The sequence below is a fragment of the Moschus berezovskii genome, chromosome 20 (genome assembly GCF_049115385.1).
Source record: "Moschus berezovskii isolate FMDL1 chromosome 20, NW_MosBer_1.0, whole genome shotgun sequence".
NCBI lineage: Eukaryota > Metazoa > Chordata > Mammalia > Artiodactyla > Moschidae > Moschus > Moschus berezovskii.
In genome coordinates this window covers 29,873,549-29,895,733 of record NC_142479.1, presented here as the reverse complement: position 1 = coordinate 29,895,733, position 22,185 = coordinate 29,873,549, and the positions used below count along the sequence as shown (strand labels likewise).

General features: G+C 53.5%; 1 protein-coding gene and 1 long non-coding RNA gene across 3 annotated transcripts in view; one reads left to right on the top strand and one right to left on the bottom strand.

The window, feature by feature from the left end:
* Nucleotides 1–2,100: 2,100 nt before the first annotated feature.
* RHBDL3 (rhomboid like 3) overlaps nt 2,101–22,185 on the top strand; it is a 55,899-nt gene continuing 35,814 nt past the window's right edge. The window contains exons 1-2 of one of the 2 annotated variants that reach the window (XM_055401280.2): nt 2,101–2,521; nt 4,038–4,061. In XM_055401280.2, coding sequence (XP_055257255.1) covers nt 2,417–2,521; nt 4,038–4,061 — 129 coding nt within the window. In that variant the 5' untranslated portion in view covers nt 2,101–2,416. The remainder of the gene's footprint in view (nt 2,522–4,037; nt 4,062–22,185) is intronic. The other variant, XM_055401281.2, reaches the window with a different exon arrangement.
* Nucleotides 5,146–21,683, bottom strand: LOC129540208 (uncharacterized). Its single transcript, XR_008682635.1, has 3 exons — nt 21,561–21,683; nt 21,274–21,469; nt 5,146–5,395 (listed from the first exon to the last, which is right to left on the bottom strand). It is a non-coding gene; the product is annotated as an uncharacterized LOC129540208 (long non-coding RNA).

Below are 22,185 nucleotides of genomic sequence, written 5' to 3'. Positions count from 1 at the left end.
CTTGTGGGATCTTCAACTCCCCATCAGGGATTGCACCTCCTACCCCTTGCATTGGGAGGCAAAATCTTAACCACTGAACCACCAAGGAAGTCTCCCAGTCTGGGTTCTCTACGTTGAGTTCCTTGCTCTAATTTCCAGCCATGCCAAATTGATTGTAGTTTCTTTTCCAAACCATACTGCTGCTCAAGCCCAGCCTCTGTCCATGCCATTCCCTCCACCTGGAAGGTCTCCCCTCCAGCTTTCCCACTTTGCTCCGTTTTGGGGCATATCCTTTGGGAAGCCCTCTTGGACCCACAGGAACCCCCTCCTTTGTTTGGGTTTCTGTACCCCTTGGTCTTCCCTGGCTGTCACACCCAATTAAACAGCTTCTGGAGGTCTGGGTCTGGATCCTATCTACCTCTCTTCCCAAAGTTCTGTCTCCGGCACTTAGTTCTGTCTCCGGCCCAACAAAGGTTCAGGGAACTGAATGGAGCCTGCTGAGGTCCCTTCTGCTGGAGGGGATGACAGAATTGGATGGGTTGATAAGAGCTGGGCTGAAGAAAAGGCAGAATCCAAAGGGCAGCTGAGGTCAGAGGCTGCCCAGAAACCAAGCCCTCTCTGAGCTCTTCGCGTCCACTCTTCCCTGGAACTGCCCATTTCCTGGCCACTTCTCCAGCCCGGGAGATCTAAGTGTAAGACAGCCAGCACCCAGGCAGATCCTGTAAATGATAGCAGTGGGGGCGGTGGGGGCAGTGCCACTGACCTCAGGGCCCCCAGCTGCCCTTTGTCCTTTGGGCTTCTTTCCACAAAGGAGTCCATCGGCCTCTCTCCTGTCCCCTGAAAGCTGTTTCCAAAATCACATCCTATGCAGACAGTTTTATTTACAAGGAAATCTTGGCAGGATCTTGACTTGTTAGTAGAGTAGGGATGGGGGGAGGGTGGTGAGAAACAAAAATAGTTGGAACGATCACACTTTCTGAAACCAGAGATGAAAATCGGTGTCTGTAGCAAACTCACCTAATTAGAATGGAGTTAATTTCCTTCTCTGGGTTTAGGGGGAGCAGTTACTGGCGGCTGAGATGGTCACAGGTTGGATCCTGGGGTTATGTGTTTGCTTTATGAAGATGAGCACATTAATTGCAACTTGTAGTGCTGGAAAAGAGCATCCATTTCCGAGAGGGAGAGAGAGGAGTAAAGGCCAGTGGGTGAGTGGGTGGAGAAGAGGAGTGGAAGGAGGCACCTCTGGTGTGGGCTGGGGGCTGACTGGGGATTACCAGAAACGACTCCCTGAGGCCCTGGGAGAGCAGGGCACCTGTCCCAGCCGGCCACTGGCACCGTTCAGAGACAGAGCCTCTGCTTAAGGGAGACTGCCTCTCCTGGGAGGTCTTTCCTGCAAGCAAACAGCACCAATTTTTTTCTTTAGAAGATCCCTTACTCCTCTGGCTCTAACTTGATTCCTACTTGCTGTAGTTTCTTTACCTCCCATCTTGTCTGGTCCTACCTTCATCAACCTGGTTCCGTGAAGCCAGGACACTGTCCCATAGCTCTGGGTGTGTGGAGGGCAAGATTTCAGGGTTTGGGGTCCGGGATTCCCCTGATTTCTCCCTACCGGAGCCTACCTGGACCTCCCAGGATCCGGGTCCGAAGTGAGGGAAGGGTGGCGGTGGGGGCGGGGATCCTGTCTTCCTAGCATCCTGCCCCCATTTCACTCCCAGTTAACCCCGACATTGCCAACTTAGTGAGAACCTCGCCCCTGCCACCTTCACGCGTCTGCTGCCTCCAAGTCAAGTTAGCCCGGTGGATCTCGGCAAGTAGACACTGCACGCCCCATCCCTCACCCCACCCGGTCCCGCAGGGAGCCGGGCTGGAGGCAGCTGGTGATGGGGCCCGGGCCCGAGCAGCCCCACCCCCGCCCGGGCCGTGCAGCCACTTCCCCGCCAAGCCCGCCGCAGCCCTCCTTCTCCCCGGGCCGCGGCGCTCTGACCGACTTGGCCCGGGCGGCGGCGCCCGGGGGTGGCGGGTGGGGGGCGGCGGTCCCGGGAGCAGCCCCGCCCCCGCCTGCGCACCGCCCCCGAGGAGTCCGCGGGGAGGAGGAGACTCGGGCGCAGAGCGGGGGCCGCGGGAAGCGAGGAGGGAGCGCGCGGGGAGCCGCGGGGCCGGGGCCGGCCCAAGGGCGCCCTCGCCTCGGAGTCGGGCGTTGGGGCCGGGGTGGAGGTGGAGGCCGGCGGGGCCGCGGGCGCCTAGAAGTTTGCGGCGGAGGGCCTGGCGTCCCGGGGTCGCGAGGCGGCGGCGCGGGGGCCGGGACCATGGGGGCGGAGGCGGAGGCGGCGCGGCGCGCACAGGCAGCCCAGAGCGGCGCGGCCGCCGCGGCGCAAAGTTAGCCAGGCGCCCCGGGACGAGCCCCGCAGCCGCGCCGGGCCCCGGACGCCGCCCCGGCATGGGCGAGCACCCCAGCCCGGGCCCCGCGGTGGCCGCCTGCGCCGAGGCGGAGCGCATCGAGGAGCTGGAACCCGAGGCCGAGGAGCGGCCGCCCGCTGAGGACGTGAGTGCCCCCTCCCCCGCCCGGGCAAACTTTCTGGGGGGCGGGGGCCCCGACTCGCCCCCCGCGGGGTAACTGGGAGGTTTCAAGGTGACGCGGGAGCGCCCCGGATTGGCCGGGTCCCCAAGGGCTGGAGGGGGCGGAGGGAAGCGGTCTCCCCAAAACGCGCGCGCGCCATCCCCTGCTCGGGCTCCCGGGGCTTCCCGGCGGAGCGCAGCGCCGGGGATCCGCCGGCCGCCGAGCCCCCTCCCCGCGGCTGGTGCAGTGCCCGGGACACGGCGTTTTCCCGCAGAGGCGGCCGCGTCACAGCAGTGGCTCCCCTCCCCTCCCACTCGCGACCTGCGGGCTCTCGGAGCCGGGGAAGGAGCGGGCGCCGCAGAGTCCCCGGAAGCCGGCGGCGCAACCGCCCTGGCGACCCCTTCTCCTCTCGCTGATGAGCCCCGGCCTGGCACCTGCCCAGTCCAAGACCCTGATCGAAATTCTAGCTGGCCCCTGGCCCCGAGCCCGGCTGGAGGACGGACAGGAGGAGTGCTTTCGCTCCCAGAGGGGGGCTTAGGAGTCCCAGACCAAGTCGGTGCCAGCGACGGTCCCTGGGCGAGGATAGGGAGGGGCTGCCCCACAGGGCTTCCCTGCCATCTGCTGCCGGAGTCTCCCCCCCTCCCTCCGGTCCTGGGAGCCATGGGCAAAGCCGGCACCGGGGAGTCCTGGGAACTGGAGTTTCTTAAGCTTCTCCCTCCCCAGGTTAACCTGCTCCGCAGAGGTGAAAAACTGGGCAGACGTTCCGCCCTGCACCTGACCTCTCAGGGTGGGGACCGGGAAGTGAAGCCCGGCACCTCCCCCCTCCGCCACCCGCCAGTCTACCCAGCCTCAGCGGGGAAGTCTGAATTGGGTTGTATCCCCTCTGGCTCTTGTGCTTAAACCCCCTCTGTTGCTTCTGGTCCCATCGCTTTGGCTGACTCTTAGGGGCTCCTCACTTAGGCTCAGCCTGCAAAGAGGCAGGGGTGGGTTTCCGAGCATGCGGGAATCCCCTCCTCCCAAAGTCGCGGCCAAACCTTAGTGCTTATGCCCGGATGTGTTTTCCGGATAGGGGGTCCTTGACCCCCAGCAGGTGGAGACTGCTGCAGCCGGTCTGATGGAATTGCAGGAGCTGCATCCGGGCATGCATTCCCAGCCTAGGAGTACCACCGAGATAGGAGCTAAGCGGCAGAAGTTATTAGAGGCCCTTGGACAGAATGGCACGCTTTTTTTTTTTAGGAAATGTTGAGAATCACCCTCGCTCTGCTCGTGTCCCAGAATGAGGGATGCTCTCCCTCCCCAGTCCGAGTTCTCCCACCTTTGCTAGGAGTAAACTCATTTGGGAAACTCTTCCCAGGGGTCCCTGGCCTCGGGTCCCTGAGCCTGGGCTGGCAGCTGGGAGGCGAGGTCAGAAACAGCAGGGGGCTGCAGAGGCCTTGGTGATAAGTGTGTTTCTTTCTTTCTCTCCCCTTCTTCCTCTCCTGCGTGGCTCCTTCTCTACCAGCACTGGAAAGTCCTGTTTGATCAGGTAGGTGAGCAGTTAAATGCCCCCTCCCTTCCTGCCAGCCCTCCCCGCAGTCTCCTTGCCTGCGCGGGCTTCCCCAGCTCCGCACTCCTGAGACGGTGACGTGGAGGTGGGGGTGTGGCCTAAGGCAGCTCTGGGTCTGAATGGTACTGCTCTCCAGGTTTCAGGAGGAAGTTGGGGGGGGGCTCCCTTAAGAGATCCTTCCCTGCCTCCTCCTCCCAACGCCACTTCACGGGAACCAGCTTTATACCAGGGAGAAATCCGACAATACGCATTGAAAGCCCTAGATGTATGTTCTCTGTGTGCCAGGGGATTGCCTGTTTGGGCTGGGGAGGTGGGGGAAAGGCTTAGGTGAACATCCCCCCCTTATTTTTTTCCCTCCACCATCACAGATCCACGGCCGCCTCTGAGGTCAGATCTCTGCCATCCTTGGTGGGTGACTCAAATATGAGCCCTGTTTGAAAGCTGACCACTCTTGATTTTGCCTCAGGGATGGGGAAGCTATAGACGGAAAACAGGATGTGATTGTTTGCAACACCTCAAGTCGAAGTGTGGGAGGTGGAGTTGGAAGTGCCCCGCATTGGCTTTGAAACAGGGAGACCGACACTTGACGTTCAGCAGGGAAGTGGTTCTCTTCTTTGCTGGGAACTGCTTTTGCATTCTGTTGTGTGTTTCCTTCTTCCTCCCTGTTTCACAAGCTGCCCAGGTGTGCGGGAACAGTGAGCGTGGTGCCCTGGGCTGAAGACGATTATGCCATGAAGTGTGTGTGACTTTAAGACACCAGTCTGGTTGGGTCAGAGGGAAGGTGTTAGGTTAGAGAGGCAGATAAAGCTGAAAAAGTAGCCTGCACCAGACCTCATCCTGTTGAATGCAGGGGAAGCCTTTCAAAGTATTTTTAACAAGTTTGTTACAAGATCCAGGGCGTACTTTGGGAAGATGCTGTGTGAGAGTGGGGTAGAGATGGGAAGCTGGCTAGGAGCCTGCAGTAATGCGTGAAGACAAGCACCTTGACTTGGAAAAGTGGGAATGCAAAGGAAGAAGCATACGGTGATGGGAGAACTGGAAGATCTTATTAGACTGGAATAGATGAGGTGAACCACATGTATTACTTTGAGCTTCTAAATGTAGATTTGGGACTTCCCTGGTGGTCCAGTGGCTAGGACTCTGCCCTCCCGATGGAAGGGACCTGGGTTTGATCCCTAGTTGGGAAACTAGGTCCCACATGCCACAACTAAGAGGTCCATGCTGCAACTAAAGATCCTGCATGCTGCAATGAAGATCAAAGATAGATCCAAATAGATGAGGCAGACCACATGTACAGCATCGAGGTTCCGAACCTGAGAGGAGAAGGAAAAGTAAGGGTTTATAAAACTGACAACTTTGATTTCAGACCAGTTCAATTTGAGTCAGCTAAATGCAGATGCCGAGTGGGACTGAAAACATGGAATTCAGGGGACTTCCCCGGCGGTCCAGTGGTTAAGACTTCGCCTTCCATTGTTGGGGGGAGGTTCTATTCCTGATGAGGGAGCGAAGATCCCACATGCCTCCGCGCCCAAAAAAATCAAAACATAAAACAGAAGCAACATTGTAACCAATTCAATACAGACTTTAAAAATGGTCTACATCAAAAAAATCTTTAAAAAGAAAAAACATGGAATTCAGCTTGAAAGACAGGGTGGGCCTGGAGTGGAGATTTGGGGCTGTCATCTTAACACAAGGCCTGACTGTGACGTAGGGAGCTTCCCACCGCTCCGGTCCCACTGGGGTAGACTGACTCCCCTTCGGGCTCCTAAGAGCACAGCAACTGCTGGCCTGACGCCTGAGGCAGGAGGGAGCCGCCTGCTGCCACCAATGCCACGACCAGCAGGCTGCCAACCCTTCACACCTCCTGCCAGATTTAGAATCGAAACCTAGAACAAAGTGTATCTTTCTTCTTTCCCCTCTGTCTGTGTCTTTCTCATTTGATTAATTTCCTTTGCCAGTCCCTGCCTGTGTTTTTACACTGTGAAACAAACGATTTGGCCGAATGGAGGGAAATTTTTAGGAGGAAGGATTTGGAACTTGAGGGAGCAGAGAAAATGCATCGCACCTGATACCAGTGGGTGGTCTACGAAATCCAATTTTTCCCACTGGAGGGAGATCCCTAGTGTCATGAGCTCATCCCCCCATTTCTGGGAAGGCCCACCCAGAAACCACTCTGGACAGACACACTTCTAGGAAGGAAACTCCCCAAGCTTATTACGCTGGACAGTTTTTTTACTCGCTATAAGTTCTACCTTATGTTCACTCCCCAGCCCTCACACGGCTTTGGAAGCCCGTTTCTGTTGTCTTCCTTCCTATTGGTGCTTTGTGTTTGAGGAGAGCTGCCCGTGAGCAGGGGGCCCCCTGACCTCTGGCAGAGACCCATCCCTCTGTGTCTGTTCCCCCTCCTTTGTGCAGCTCCCCTTAGACCATCCCCCTGATAGGGCTGAATGCAGAGCAGGTGTGAGGCTTCATAAATGGTTGTACAACTTCAGAAGGGCCCCAGGAGAGCTGGGGCGGGGGGGGGGGGTGTCTTATCCTTTTTGACTCTTCTTCTGGGCCTACTTAAAGGCAGGATTTGGTGATGGTGAACTTGGTGCACTCAGGAAGGAATATTTGGCTGGGGGTTATAGGCAGCCTCCCCACAATTTCTTACAGGAATAGCCCTGATGGGTCAACCTGTGCTGAATGGGTTGGGATTCTCCTGGCACTTGTCAGAATCCCTGCCGGCTAATATGGGCCTGGAATTCACCTTTCTGAGGTCATGGGATGGGGAGGCTGGCCCCAGTCAGTCCACCTTCCTTTCCTGGGTCATGGGGATACCAGCGATCACCTGGTTTCAAACTGGGATCTGCTGGGACCTTTTTCCAGTGTTAGGGATGGCTTTGGAGCGGTCTTTCTGTGCTGTTTGGTTCTTCAGCATGTAGAGTGACTTTGACCCAACATGGTGCTGATTGGAGCTGGTGACTTTGACCCAACATGGTGCTGATTGGAGCTGAGGGCTATACCATGACCTTGGCCTTTTGAGCCTATCGGGACACCCCTCCACCAGAATGCCTTCTGGGAGTTGGAGGTGAAGAAAACAGGTGACCCCAGCCCCATGGAAGTTTACCCAGATGGACCCCACTGGCATCCTGGGTGTTTGTCTGGTCTGTTCAAGCAGGAGTGCAACATGCCACCCAACTTCATCCCCTTCCCTATATTTCCCTGTGGATCCCAGAAGTTATAACAGGTAGGAAGCCTGAAGATCATCACTTCAACCCCCAGATATTCCAGGTGTTTGTTTCCTGTTTGAACTTCTCATTGAGGAAATGATCTTTTCATAGCCTTGGAATCGGAGTGGTTTTCCCAAATACTGGATCTTAAAGTTTAAATATTAACCTGATGTTATGGTGTAAAATAATGGTAAAAAAGTCTTCTTTTTCTGCAGTTCACTCTGTTGGGCTTTTCCTTCATGATTCCTTACGTTGCCTCAGAGCTGAGACACTTTCCATCCCTCTTCAGGTCTCATAAATTATTTCTGTTGCTCAGTTGTGTCTGACTCTTTGCAACTCCATGGACTGCAGCACACCAGGCTTCCCTGTCCTTCACTATCTCCTGGAGTTTGCTCAAACTCACATCCATTGAGTTGGTGATGCCATCCAACCATCTCATCCTCTGTCGTCCCCTTTTCCTCCTGCCTTCTGTCTTTCCCAGCATCAGGGTCTTTTCCAGTGAGTTGGCTCTTCACATCAGGTGGCCAAAGTATTGGAGCTTTACCTTCAGCATCAGTCCTTCCAATGAATATTCAGGGTTGATTTCCTTTAGGATGACTGGTTTGATCTCCTTGCTCTCCAAGGGACTCTCAGAGTCTTCTCCAGCACTACAGTTTTTTTTTTTTAATTAATTTGTTTTAATTGGAGGCTAATTACTTTACAGTATTGTAGTGGTCTTTGCCATACATTGACATTAATCAGCCATGGGTGTACATGTGCCCCCTATCCTGAACCACCTCCCCATCCCACCCCTCAAGATCATCCCAGTGCACCAGCCCTGAGCACCCTGTCTCATGCATCAAACCTGGACTGGCGATCTGTTTCACATATGATAATATACATGTTTCAGTGCTATTCTCTCAGATCATCCCACCCTTGCCTTCTCCCAGATTCCAGTAGTCTGTTCTTTACATTTGCTGTCTCGCATATAGGGTCATCGTTACCATCTTTCTAAATTCCATATATATGCGTTAATATACTGTGTTGGTGTTTTTCTTTCTGACTTACTTCACTCTGTATAACAGGCTCCAGTTTCATCCACCTCATTAGAACTGATTCAAATAGCACCACAGTTTGAAAGCATCAGTTCTTTGTTGCTCAGCCTTCATTATGGTTCAGCTTTCACACCCATACATGACTACTGGAAAAGCCGTAGCTTTGACTATATGGACCTTTGTCGGCAAAGTGACGTCTCTGCTTTTTAATATGCTGTCTAGGTTTGTTGTAGCTTTTCTTCCAAGGAGGAAGCGTCTTTTAATTTCATGGCTGCGGTCACCATCGGCAGTGATTTTGGAGCCCAAGAAAATAAAGTCTCTTACTATTTCTATTTTTCCCCATCTATTTGCCATGAAGTGATGGGATTGGATACCATGATCTTAGTTTTTTGACTGTTGAGTTTTAAGGCAGCTTTTTCACTCTCCTCTTTCACCTTCATTAAGAGGCTCTTTAGTTCCTCTTTGCTTTCTGCCATTCACTTCAGTTCAGTTCAGTCGCTCAGTCGTGTCCGACTCTCTGCGACCCCACGAATTATAGCACGCCAAGCCTCCCTGTCCATCACCAACTCCCGGAGTTCACTCAAACTCATGTCCACAGAGTCGGTGATGCCATCCAGCCATTCTCTGCCGTCCCCTTCTCCTCCCACCCCCAACCTTTCCCAGCATCAGAGTCTTTTCCAGTGAGTCAACTCGTCGCATGAGGTGGCCAAAGTATTGCAGTTTCAGCTTTAGCATCAGTCCTTCCAATGAACACCCAGGATTGATCTCCTTTAGAATGGACTGGTTGGATCTCCTTGCAGTACAAGGGACTCTCAAGAGTCTTCTCCAACACCACAGCTCAAAAGCATCAAATCTTCGGCGATCAGCTTTCTTCACAGTCCAACTCTCACATCCATACATGACCACGGGAAAAACCATAGCCTTGACTAGATGGACCTTTGTTGGCAAAGTAATGTCTCTGCTTTTTAATATATTATCAAGGTTGGTCATAACTTTCCTTCCAAGGAGTAAGCATCTTTTAATTTCATGGCTGCAATCAGCATCCGCAGTGATTTTGGAGCCCAAAAAATTAAAGTCTGACACTGTTTCCAGTGTTTTTCCATCTATTTCCCATGAAGTGATGGGATCAGATGCCATGATCTTTGTTTTCTGAATGTTGAGCTTCAAGCCAACCTTTTCACTCTCCTCTTTCCTCAAGAGACTTTTGAGTTCCTCTTCACTTTCTGCCATAAGGGTAGTGTCATCTGCATATCTGAGGTTATTGATATTTCTCCCGGCAATCTTGATTCCAGCTTCTGCTTCTTCCAGCCCAGCGTTCCTCATGATGTACTCTGCATAGAAGTTAAATAATCAAGGTGACAATATACAGCCTTGACGCACTCCTTTTCCAATTTGGAACCAGTCGGTTGTTCCATGTACAGTTCTGACTGTTGCTTCCTGATCTGCATATAGGTTTCTCAAGAGACAGGTCAGGTGGTCTGGTATTCCCATCTCTTTCAGAATTTTCCATAGTTTATTGTGATCCACACAGTCAAAGGCTTTGGCATAGTCAATGAAGCAGAAATAGATGTTTTTCTGAAACTCTCTTGCTTTCTCCATGATCCAGCGGATGTTGATGATTTGATCTCTGGTGCCTCTGCCTTTTCTAAACCCAGCTTGAACATCTGGAAGTTCACGGTTCACATATTGCTGAAGCCTGGCTTGGAGAATTTTGAGCATGACTTTACTAGCGTGTGAGATGAGTGCAATTGTGCGGTAGTTTGAGCATTCTTTGGCATTGCCTTTCTTTGGGATTGGAAAGAAGACTGACCTTTTCCAGTCCTGTGGCCACTGCTGAGTTTTCCAAATCTGCTGGCATATTGAGTGCAGCACTTTCACAGGATCGTCTTTCAAGATTTGAAATAGCTGAACTGGAATTCCATCACCTCCACTAGCTTTGTTCGTAGTGATGCTTTCTAAGGCCCACTTGACTTCACATTCCAAGATATCTGGCTCTAGATCAGTGATCACATTATCGTGACTATCTTGGTCGTGAAGATCTTTTTTGTACAGTTCTTCTGTGTATTCTTAGGATCTCATAAATAGGTGCTTCTATTTCCTACTTTTTCTCTGATTAAAAAAAAATCCTGTAACCCTTTACTCCCTCCAGATCTAATTCCTATCCAATTACACCAGCATCACTTATTAAGAAAACCTTCCTTTATATATTGATAAATTTTATCATTTGGTAAGTTTTTATTAATATATGTGGTAGGGTTTATTTTTTATTTCTGATCTATTCCCCTGATATTTACAGTTTTGCCCAGGTAAAGTACCCATTAGTTATCGCTTTACATTTCTTCCATAGGTTTCCTCCAAGCGTCTCTTTTTCAGGTTATGCTTTGATTGTCTCCCAGTCCTTCCTGGACTCCAGGGAGGTACCCTCAAGGACCCCAGGTCAAGCAGCAGGTCCGTGGCAGACATCGGACTGGAGTCTGCTAACTCATAAAAGGTTCTGGGGTTGGAAAACCATTGCCACATTCACACGTACAGTGCCTCCAAGATCTCCAAATGTTTAATGAGCAAAACGGTTTGGAGCAGAGTTCTGTTAAGTCAACAGAGGACAGTTGCTTTCCATGCTCAAGCACGTGAGAAGGAAAAGGGAGAATTAGAAGGAACTTGATCATGTTTCCCGTTTTCCCCTTCACACTGGGAGCATGCATTTTTCAGTCTCCAAGAAGAGACCTCTAACTTTGCTAATCTCCCAGAAGGGAAGCAGACAAATCTTGACTCTCCCTCCAAAATTATAAACATGTTACAACCACAACAGGAGGCTGCTTGGGTGGGCTGCCCCCCTGTATGTGGGACAGATAGTCCTGGGTTCACACCCTACTGACTCTGATTGGGGTCAAGTGACATTAGCTCTCTGAGCCTCAATTTCTTTATCTCTAAAATGGAGAGGATAATCTTTAGGTCCAGGGACGATTGTGGCAGTTAAATGGAAGTGGAAACTCTCTTAATAATGTCTGATACCCAGTGGACATTTTTGGTTGGTGTTTTTGTTTGTTTGGGTTTTCCTGTTTTGTTTTTGGCTATGCTGAGTGGCATGCACGATCTTAGTTCCCTGACCAGCGATTGAACCCACGCCCCCTGCGGTGGAAACCTGAAGTCTTAAGCCCTAGTATACCTTTGACAGCTGTATTTTGATGGGGAATCAGAATTTGCTAGACTAAGCCCGGGGTCATTTCTGAGATCCATGCCTCCATAAGGGAAGGTCTCTGCCTCTAGACCACCTCCTTCCCAGCTCCAACTCCTGGAGACAGAGACACTTGTGTGCTCAGAGGAGTTTTCTGCTTGCTTTCCCCAAGTATCTCCTCTCCCCAGTCCCCTTGCCCCCAGCCTGGGGTCTTCCCTGAGCCAGACCCTAAAGCCTACCTCATTTACAGTCCTGCTGGCTGGCTTAAGATAGTTCTGGGAGCTGAAAAGAGGTGCAGATGAGACTGCTGTATGGATTAGTGAGGAGCCGCGGAGAAAACACGTGCCCCAGACTCGGGGGCCTTAGTGGCGCCCCGGGGACACAGGATTAGCCAGCAGAGAGGGGTTGCCTTGCCTGGGCTCTGTACCTCCAGCTCCTTATCAGGTGGTGCCCAGGTCCCTAGAGTCTGTGGACTCTGCTCCATCACAAAGGCTGCTCCCCTCCCCTGTCCCCAGGGAGCCCAGCGGGCATGCTGCGTTAACCCTTTTGTCCCTGACTCCCAGAAAGGCACCGGATAGCAGTTGAGCAGTGAGGCTGAGGGAGCTGAGGTGGTGTGCTGCCCGGCTGCCTGCCTGACACGGAACAGGCACACACACGTGGGAGTGAACAGGTCCAGCTACATCCCTGCCCATGCCGTCTCTGGCTCTGATGTCCTCTCCAGGCGCCGGCCCTGGCTATGGGCCACCTCGCCCCGGTCGGCCCCTCTGGGGCTGTGGCCACCTCGAGGACCTCGGTTTATCAGGAGGTCGATGGAAGCATCTTGTCCAGTCTGCTCATTTTGCAAGTGAGGAAACAGAAGTCTGTGACCTTCGGAGGTCACTTGGTGCTGGAGTATCAGACTGAGACAGAGCCCAGCTCTGCTTTCTGTCTCTCTGACCTGTGTTCTTGCCACCGGGCCGTGCAGATTGCCGGCCGCTTCCTCAGCACCCCAAGTGACAGGCGAGGACACGGAGTCTGGCTTGAGTCCCAGTTCTGCTCCTCCTTGCTTGCTACGTGACAGGGGGCCAGCTGGATGACGTCTCCAAGCCTCAGTTTTCTCATCTGTCAGCTGCCTGCCCTCAGGGCTCTTTCACAGCCTGATGAGATGCTGGGTGCACAGCACGTGGCGGTATTAGTGAGCCCCTGATAAACACACGTGGTTGTTACCGTGTTACTGGAATTTGAAGAAATTGACACCATTTTCAAAATGACGTCTGGGTAATAGTTCTAGGGTCTTGGATCAAAGTGTCCAGATCCCCATTCAGGGGTTCCTTCCAGCTTATCAAGCTGACTTCTTCTTCAGGGCAGGAGCTGGGAAACCGTGTTCCCTCTGAACCTTCCACAGAGAGGAGAGAAGGTTTTGGATAGAGACTGCCGGGGGTGGGGGTGAGGGGGTGGACGTCCAAACATTTTCCCTCCTCTCACTGGCTGTGGGATAGTCCATGGCGAGGGCGAGGCTTTAGGTACCAGGTGATCAGAGCCCAGGGCAGGCCTCCTCTCCCCAGGGTTCCCATTTGACAGTTCCTGGTGAGCCTGGGCACAGGGCTCTGCTTTGTGTTACAGAAATGAGCTGATGAGCGTCTCGAGATGTGGACAACTTGGCCAGCCTTGTTCCACTGGCTTTTTCATTTATTTATTTTGAAACTTTATTTATTCATGACTGCACCAGGTCTTCGTTGCTGTGCGCGGGCTTTCTCTAGTCGTGGTGCTCGGGCTTCTCATTGCAAGAGATTCTCTTGTTGCAGAACACGGACTCTAGAGCGGTCTCAATAGTTGCGGCACGTGGGCTTAGTTGCATCTTGGCATGTGGAATCTTCTCAGACCAGGGATCCAATCCATGTCCCCTGCATTGGCAGGTGGATTCTCAACCCCTGGACCACCAGGGAAGTCCTCCACCAGCTTTTTTTATTTACATCTTTTTATTTTTTTTGGCCACGCCACATGGCAGGCAAAATCTTAGTTCCCCAACCAGGGATCAAACACAAGTGCCCTGCAGTAAGAAGCATGGTCTTAACCCCTGGACCACCAGGGAAGTCTCCCATCACCTTTTTTAAAAGGACGGTACAGGTTTGAGTTGGAAAGTATTTCTTTGAGAGAGCAAACACTGAGCATCTGCTGTGTTCACACAGGCCATCTCATTTTGCTCTCTTAATAACCCTGGAAGGTGAGTGGTGCAATCCCCTCTTTACAGAGGAGGAAGCTGAGGCCCGGGGTGGGGGCGGGGGGGCGGGGCCCAAGACACAAAGCAAATGAGTACCCTCTGCAGAGGGGTTTGTGTGTGTGTACACACGGCTCCTGGGTGGCTTCAGAATCAGGGCTGAGGGCCACAGAAGGTGAAGGAGCCTGGTGACCCTGCATCCTGCCCACCCTGCTCCTGGTCAGAGGTCTGCATCCCACTTCCCTCCTCCCTGCATCCACCAGGACTGCTTGGTGGTTTCCAAGAGAAACAGCAGGAGGAAGTGGGTTTAGGCTGAAGCGGGTGGGGTGGGGAAAATATAAGACCCCCCTCCCCACCCGAACTCACTCCCACCTCTCTCTGCCAGCAGCCCCCCTGCGTTTACGGCTGTGACTTGGCCTCAGTCCCCTGGCAGCCGTGACAGCCAGGCCTCGATGAGTCAGCACAGGCATTATGTCTGCTTCTGGGACCCAAGGGGCCAGCCTGAGTCCCAGTCCCCAGCTGCCCCCTCAGGGCCTGTTCACCTTCAAGGCCTTCTGTGGGGAGGGGGCTCCTGAAGGGGAGAAGCAGGGTCCTCCAGGAGGCTCTCTTTCAGGGTGGAGATGGGCAGGGCCTGGAGGGAAGAGGTGGCCCCCACGCCTAGGCGCCCACCTGACCCCAGCTTTCTGCACCCCGGGGGAGGTCTGAGAGCTCGTCTTCCCCTCATGGCCCAGGTACTGAGAGAGAGAGCCAGGCAGTTTTCTGGAAATAGACCAACTGCCCAGCAGCTCAGCCTGGATCCAGGCCAGGACATCCTCAGCTTCTCTGCTTGAGGGAATGGTGTTCCAGCCTCCTAATCAGCCTGCCAGCCTCAGATCTAGGGGATCAGCTCTTTGACTAATGGGGGGTGATGTTCAGGAGTCTGGCCTAGAGCTTCTGGGAGAAGCCCCTTGGGAGGGATGGAGCCCTGGGCTGGCAGCTGGAAGAACAGAAATAATAAAACTGGGAATTCTAGAATTGTGGAAGGTTCACTAGCTGTCAGATGCCTGGCCAGACCCCAGGGGAGCACAAGGGCCCCTCATGCCTCCAGGTGGGGAGACTGGAGGGCAAGAGAGGTCAGAACCAGGCTTTTAAAAACTGGTCTCTCCTTCCCAGGGAGACTTGAGGTCTTCATAAATCCACTCCTAGCTTCAGCTGCTTTAAAGCAGGCAGGAGGGATACCCTGTTCTACTCACTGAAGTGCCTCTGGGCATATCGTTCATCTTGGTGTGCCTCAGTTTCCATATCTGTTAAATGGGACTAATCACACTTATACTCTAGGATTGATGTGAGAATAAAAGTGATCAGAGGAATTCCCTGATTAGGAATGGTTAGCGTGGTTAGGACTCCTCTTTCACCGCCTAGGGCCCAGGTTCAGTCCCTAGTCGGGGAACTAAAATCCCACAAGCTGTATGGGGCACCCAGGTAAAAAACAAAACCATGAAATTATTGTGAAAATAAGTATTTCAGGTCCAGGGGCGGGGGAAAGACAGAGGGGATGGTGTGAGGTGGTTTTCTCTATGGGGCGAATTAGCATCCTCATTTGCAAGGCAGAAGTGCTAGGGAAAGCTGCTACTCCCATAACCTCGCCTCCTGACCTTGGCAGCTGCAGGCCTGGACCTAATTTATGGAGCTGTAAATATCCATGAATGGACCAGAGTTCCCTGGTGGGCTGTAGCTGCTGAGTGGGGACAACTCTGCTGAGCCCAAAACCCCAGGGCAGCCTCGTTAATTCTGCTCAGCCCAGAAGCCGGGTAATGGTGCAAGGAGCCAGTAGAGGAGCTGTGATAACCCCCTGAGCGGGGAGGGGTGGCTGTCTGCACCCTCCCCTGCCCCAGTCCACTCTGTGTGGTCCTTTCCCAGGGATCCTTTTGTCTCGGTAAACAGGGGACAGTGGGGCCCGAGATGGAAGCCTTCCTTAGATTCTAGGTCCTAACCTTCTGTGTCTGAGAGGTCTGTACCAGGATGGCTCTCCAAGTGGGGCTTCCCAGGTGATGCTAGTGGTAAAGAGCCCGCCTGCCAGTGCAAGAGACGTTAGAGACAAGTGTTCCATCCCTGGGTCGGGAAGATTCCCTGGAGGAGGGCATGGCAGCCTTCTCTGGCATTCTTGCCTGGAGAATCCCATGGACAGAGGAGCCTGTATCACACATAAAAATGAGCCATCCAGTAGACATATTCCTTCCTCTCTCCTATGCCTTGCTGCTGCTGAAGCTTGGCCGGGCTCTCGGGCCTGCGGCAGGGCAGGCAGTGGCGCCGCTGTCCTGGGTGCTGAGCAGGCAGATCTCAGCTCAGCGGCCCATCAGGCCCATCACTTCCTCCTCTCTCTCCCAGGGTCTGGCACCCTCCTCAGCCCTCTGCCTGGGGCCAGGATCTGGGAGATTTCTAACTTTCCTGGAGGACACCGGACAACTGCCTCGAGGGCCTGCCATTCATGAGGTGGGGTAAAAGACTGGTTCGAAACCACCGACAAAGGGGCCTGGTTTCATAGAAGGGAAAACCAACTCTATTATGGATTCATGCATTTTCCCCAAAATGTGTTGCATGGAGTGTTGCTGTGAAAAAATATTATGATCAAAGATCCAATAAGTTTAGAAAATGCTGGGCTGAACAATTCAGACAGATTTCCCCACTTATAAGATCTTGAAAAACTGTTTATATGGTTTCATGCATTGTGCCCTTCCAAAAGGGTTTCCCATAATTTTTTTATTTTATTTTTTGGCCACCCTTGCACGGCATGTGGCCTCTTAGTTCCCTGTGTGTGTGTGGCATGCTAAGTGGCTTCAGTCGTGATCAACTCTTTACGACCCTGTGGACTGTAGCCTGCCAGGCTCCTCTGTCCATGGGATTCTCCAGGCAAAAGTACTGGAGTGGGTTGCTGTGCCCTCCTTCAGGGATCTTCCCAACCCAGAGATCAGCCTGCGTCTCTTCCATCTCCTGCCTTGGGAGGCAAGTTCTTTACCACTAACGCCACCTGGGAAGCTCCTTAGTTCCCTGACTAGGAGCAAACCTGTGCCCACTCCCTGCCCCTACTTTGAAAGCATGGAGTCTTAACCATTGGACCGCCAGGGAAGTCCCAAGCGTTTCCCAAACTTATAGGACCACAACACTCTTATTATATGCACCATCTTGGGCCTGGTGTTTCATGAAACACACACTGGGAAACACTGAGCCAGTTATATTTCAAATGACAGAACAGGACAGAGAAAAACAAGGAAGAGCAAAGCTGCACCAGCCAGCCCCCATGAAGGAACCCTGAACTATTTCCATCTTGACCACTGACTTGCTCTGTGACCTTGAACTAGTTCCTTTTGCTCTCTGCACCTGTTTCCCATAATACAAGCATGATACTCTACGCACAGTTGATCCTTGGCAAGTATTTGTTGAATGAATGAATAAGAAGACTGAATTGGGGTCTCTCAAACCCTTCAGGGTGCCACAGCATCTGAAACTGGGAGAGTGTAGGCTCTGGCCCCTCCACCTGGATGTGAGTCCACCTGCCCAGTTACCAGCTCTTCAAACCTGGGCAGCTCTGTTCTGGATGCCTCATTTTTCTCCTGTATAAAATAGCACCTCCTTCGTAGGACTGTTGTAAGGTTTAAATGGGGGGAACCACATAATTTATTATCCAACCTGGGACCATTTTGAGAGTGAAAGGGGCACTGTTAATAAACATGCTGAGGGACTTCCCTGGTGGTCCAGTGGTTAAGAATCCACCTGCCAATGCAGGGGATGCAGGTTTGATCCCTGGTCAAGGAACTAAGATCCCACAGGCCTTGGGGCAACTAACCCCGTGTGCACCCCTACAGCTGGAGAGCCAGCAGACAGCAGTGAGTTTCCTATGTGCCATAACGAAGACGTGACGCGGCCAAATGAATAAGCTGTAATAAGTAAATAAATCATTTTGTCATCTCCATTTCCTGCTCACACAGTTCTTTCTGGAACATGCTGAGACAATAGGCGTAAACCAGGACTGTCGCAGACAAACCAGGACATGGGATGACCTGAGGTTTCCACGTGGTAGCGCCTGATACTTGTCAGGCACTGCATGTGCAGCTACTACTGCTTTGCTGTGCGACCAGGGAGTCTGCAGGAGACCAACAGAGAAAACAACTCAGGAACTTCCCTGGTGGTCTAGTGGTTAAGACTCCAAGTTCCCGAGGCAGAGGGCATGGGTTTGATCCCTGGCTGGGGAACTAAGATCCGGCAAGCTGCACAGTGCAACTAATAAAAAGAAACAAAAAACTGGAAACAAACTCAGATGGGGCCTCTCTGGCTGAGGAGGCAGAGGGAGCTGTTCAGCAAACCCTTCCCCAACCTCTCTGGACCTCAGAGATCCCCCCAACTCCTAGAACTCTGCAGAGCAGCTTGAAAACCACTGAGGTTCCTTTCAGCTCCCCTGGACCGTGAGCTAACAATCTCCTGATCTGCTGCCTGTCTCCCTAGTATCACCAGGTCCCTTGTGCAGCACAGACCTCAACCCCCGCCCTCCCACCCCCGCCTCTACCATGTAGCTGCCTCATCCTGAGTCCAAATTTACCATCAACCCTTTGACCGAGCAAGGATGCAGAACTGTAGATCAGCTGCTCCACGCACTGAATGGGTTGTGAATTTTTCTTTCCCCGGCCGTCATCTGCATATGGTGTGATTATGTGTGCAGGACTGGGGACAGACCCCTTACTTCCCTCCAAGAGGGGAGAGTTCCTGCCACATGATGGATAGAAAAATCCAGGCAGTGTGGCTAATGCTCTGCCCAAGAAGGCACAGCAGCTGAGGGTGGGGTTCTTTCCAGAACTCTTCCCCAGCTCCTCGCCCCAGAGGAGGGGAGGAGGCCTAGGTGGTGATGATTCAGAGAGAATATGGTGGGTCCTTTCCACAGTTGGCTTCCACGGTGGCTGAGATGGTAAAGAATCGGCCCACAATACGGGAGACGCAGGTTCAATCCCTGGGTCAGGAAGATCCCCTATGGCAACCCACTCCAGTATTCTTGCCTGGAAAATTCCATGGACAGAGGAGCCTGGCGTGCTACAGCCCATGGGGTCGCAAAGAGTCGGACATGACTGAGCCACTAACATTTTTCACAGCTGAGGTTGTAAGTAAGCCAGGAGAGGGCCCAGGGCAGGAGACAGGGATATATATGTACATACGGCCGAGCATGCGTGGGGCCCCAGGTGGGGGAGAAACCGGCAACCCAGAGGATTAAGGGGCCAGGGGCCTGGGCATTCTGGGATTAAGCGCCCCACCACCCTAGTCTCGCAGCTCTTTTCAAGGCCCAGGCAGGTGGGCGGGAGCTGCTGGAGGATCACTCCTCATTCTGTTTTCCTCTCTTTCTGCCCCAGCAGCTCCCACACAGGCCGAATGTGGGTTTGGCTTCCCCTTCACCCACCTCCAGAGCTGGACCTATCCAGGAGGCAGCCGCGAGTTTGCTCCCGGCTTCTGACTCCCAGGGTGGGGCCTGTTCACAGCCCTGCCACCCTCAGACCAGCCCCAGACAGGCTGTCTCAAACCCACCCAGCCTGGACCTCACCCTGAGAGCGCCCCGCCCGGTCCAAAGCGGGTGAATCTGGGCTTGGAGCACCCAGGACCCGCAGTTTTGGGGCCTTCAGTACATTGCGTGTGTGCTCAGTCACTCTGGCATGTCTGACTCTTTTGTGACCCCATGGACCGTAGCCCCTCATGCTCCTCTGTCCATGGGATTTCCCAGAATTTGAATGAAGCAAGAACACTGGGGTGGGTTACCATTTCTTCCTCCAGGGTATCTTCCCGACCCTGGGTTTGAACCTGCCTCTCCTACACTGGCAGGCGGATTCTTTACCATTGAGCCACCAGGGAGCCCTGTTCGGTACATTATTGATGAAAAAGTGAAAGTGAAGTCGCTCAGTCGTGTCCAACTCTTCGCAACCCCATGGACACCAGGCTCCTCCGTCCATGGTATTTTCTAGGCAGGTGTACTGGAGTGGGTTGCCATTTCCTTCTCCAACATTACTGATGAGGAAATGAAATTGCCTCCGTTTGTTGCTGTGTTTTGTTTGGCCATGCCTTCTTGGGATCTTAGTTCCCCGACCAGGGATCCCGCCCCTTGCATTGGCTGCGAGGAGTCATAACCGCTGGACCGCCAAGGAAGTCCTGGAAACTACATGTATAGGGTTTGTCTTGCCCGAAGCTCCAAACCACGGTGCGCGTGTGATCCTGTCCCCATTGCTGCCCTTGAGGAGGCCCTGGGTGGGAGTCGTGTCCAGGAGGGTCGGCCAAGCCTCCGTAACACAGCTGCCCTCCCTTCCTTTGAATGAGGCAAGTGGAGCTGGACACAGTCTGGACGACCCTGGACGCTGGAGAGCCCAGCCCTGCGTTTGCTTCAGCCCACTGCCCCTGCGGGGAGGCTCGCTCTGCTTGATAAGTGAGGCCGAGGCAATTATGGGTCGAGATGATTACTGAAATTATGCAAACTGCTCCGTGGCCTAGGCAGGAATGGGATTTTGCCTTGTTCATTGCAGCCTCCTTTCGAAGCTCTCGGCGTCCTCCCGGGCAGTGGTGCCCACCTTCTCCGCCTTCTGCATGAGCCCTCTCTGCTTCCTTCTGTCTCCCCTCACTCGCCCCCTTTGTTCCCCGGCTCCCCCTGCCCCTATCCGTGCCCTCTGTCAGCCTGTGCTCTTGCCCTCCTCTTCCGAGGTGTCGGGGGTGGTGGTTGGAAGGTGTCCTGTGTCCATTCCCGTGGGGCCCAGGCAGCTGGCCCCCTCCCTGCCTCTGCCTCCCCCCAGTCACCCTCCTTCATCCCTGAGGCCTCGTTATTAGGGTAGCCATGACCTCGCATTGTCTGGCCTGTCTGGCCCTGGCATGAAAGGTAGAGTTTTGGCAGAGAAGGGGAAGCTCGGCCAGCTTCCAGCTCCTTCACTGTAGTGTGCTGGGGGCAGGACTGGCGGGGGCGGGGTTGGGGGCTGGGGGCAGGAGCCACAGGGCAGCCCCTGTCACTAGGCGACAGCAGGGAGCCCCGGGATGGGGGGGTGGGAGACCAGGGGAGCAGGTGGTTCTTTGTCTGCAGCCGGAATGAAGGAGAGGGGCCCTTGCCTGATCCCAGCCCCTTTACCCCATCCCTCCGGAGAGCCTTGGATGGGCCCCCGGGGAGGGATTGTCTCTCCCCCGTCCCCACCCTAGGCTGATGCAGGAGACGCCCTCTGCTGTGCTCACCAGGGGAGGGGCGGGGAAGGGTGAATGTTCCCAGGATTCCGGGCTGCTTCTGAACACTCCCTGCTTGGAACCCCCCCAACCCTTATCAGCCCATCCAGGACGAGGGCCACAGGGAACCAGGCAGGGCCAGGCTGTGAGTCCCTGTCGCCCTGTGCCAGCCTGTGGGGCCCAGGTGGAGCGGGAGACCCCACCCCAGCTGCTGCCATTGCCACTTTGCCACCACAGGCATCATTCCCTGTCTGAGCTGTAAGGAAATCAGAGCTGTTGCTGTGTGAGCGCTTTCCTGCTTTAAAAATCTGTTTAGAGTGGACCCTGGAGGCTCCTGGAGCCCCTCCTTTCTGGGCTTTGCACTCACCTCTTTGATCCTTACATTTGGCTTCTGAGCAGCAGAGTAGACTCTGAAGGCTGACGGGTGGCGGCAGCCAGTGGTGATGGAAGTGCCGGGCTGTCCGGGCCTGGAATTCTGGGGTCTTGGGCTCTGTGGCTTGCAGGCATGTCACTTAACCCCTCAGCACTCATCTTCCTGAGTCTTCACTTCCTCATCTGTGGGACTGAAACCATGTAACTCAGACTGGGACTCGAGCCCAGGTCCTAGGGGACTCAAACCTACCTCCCTGGACTCGAACCCACCCAGGCTTTTACCTGAGATCCCACACCTGGTTTCAGGACTTCATGAAGCTCAGGCTCTTGATGTCTCATCACAGAAAGAATTCAGTGAGAGACCAACTGATAGGTAAGAAGTGGATTTATTTAGAGAGAAACATGATCCACAGGCAGAGTGCGGGCCATCTCAGAAGGCAAGAGTGGCCTCGAAATAGGGCGGGGTTACTTTTTATGGGATGGCTAATTTCACAGGCTAACGCGTGGGAGGATTAGTCCAACTATTTGGGGGAAGCGGTGGAGATTGCTGGGAACTGGGCCACCATCCACTTTTTGGTCTTTGATAGTCAGCCTTGGAGCTGTCATGGTGCCTGTGGGCGTGTCACTTAGCTTGCTCAGCATATACTGAGGCTCGAGGTCGAGGTCAAGGCTCAAGGCTGAATGTCGACCATCTCACAGTCATTTAGTTCTGATAAATTTATGTCATGTCGTTCGGCTATGTCATTCTCTTAAAGGCTGTGCCCTGTCCCCTTCCCTCTTGTTTCAATATGAATATAATTATATGACGTACTCATAAGGTTGTGGTAGGAGGTTAAATAAGTCATCCATGAGATGCTTGGAATGGTATTTAGCCCCATAAAAACACTCAGCAAATAGTAGGTGTTTT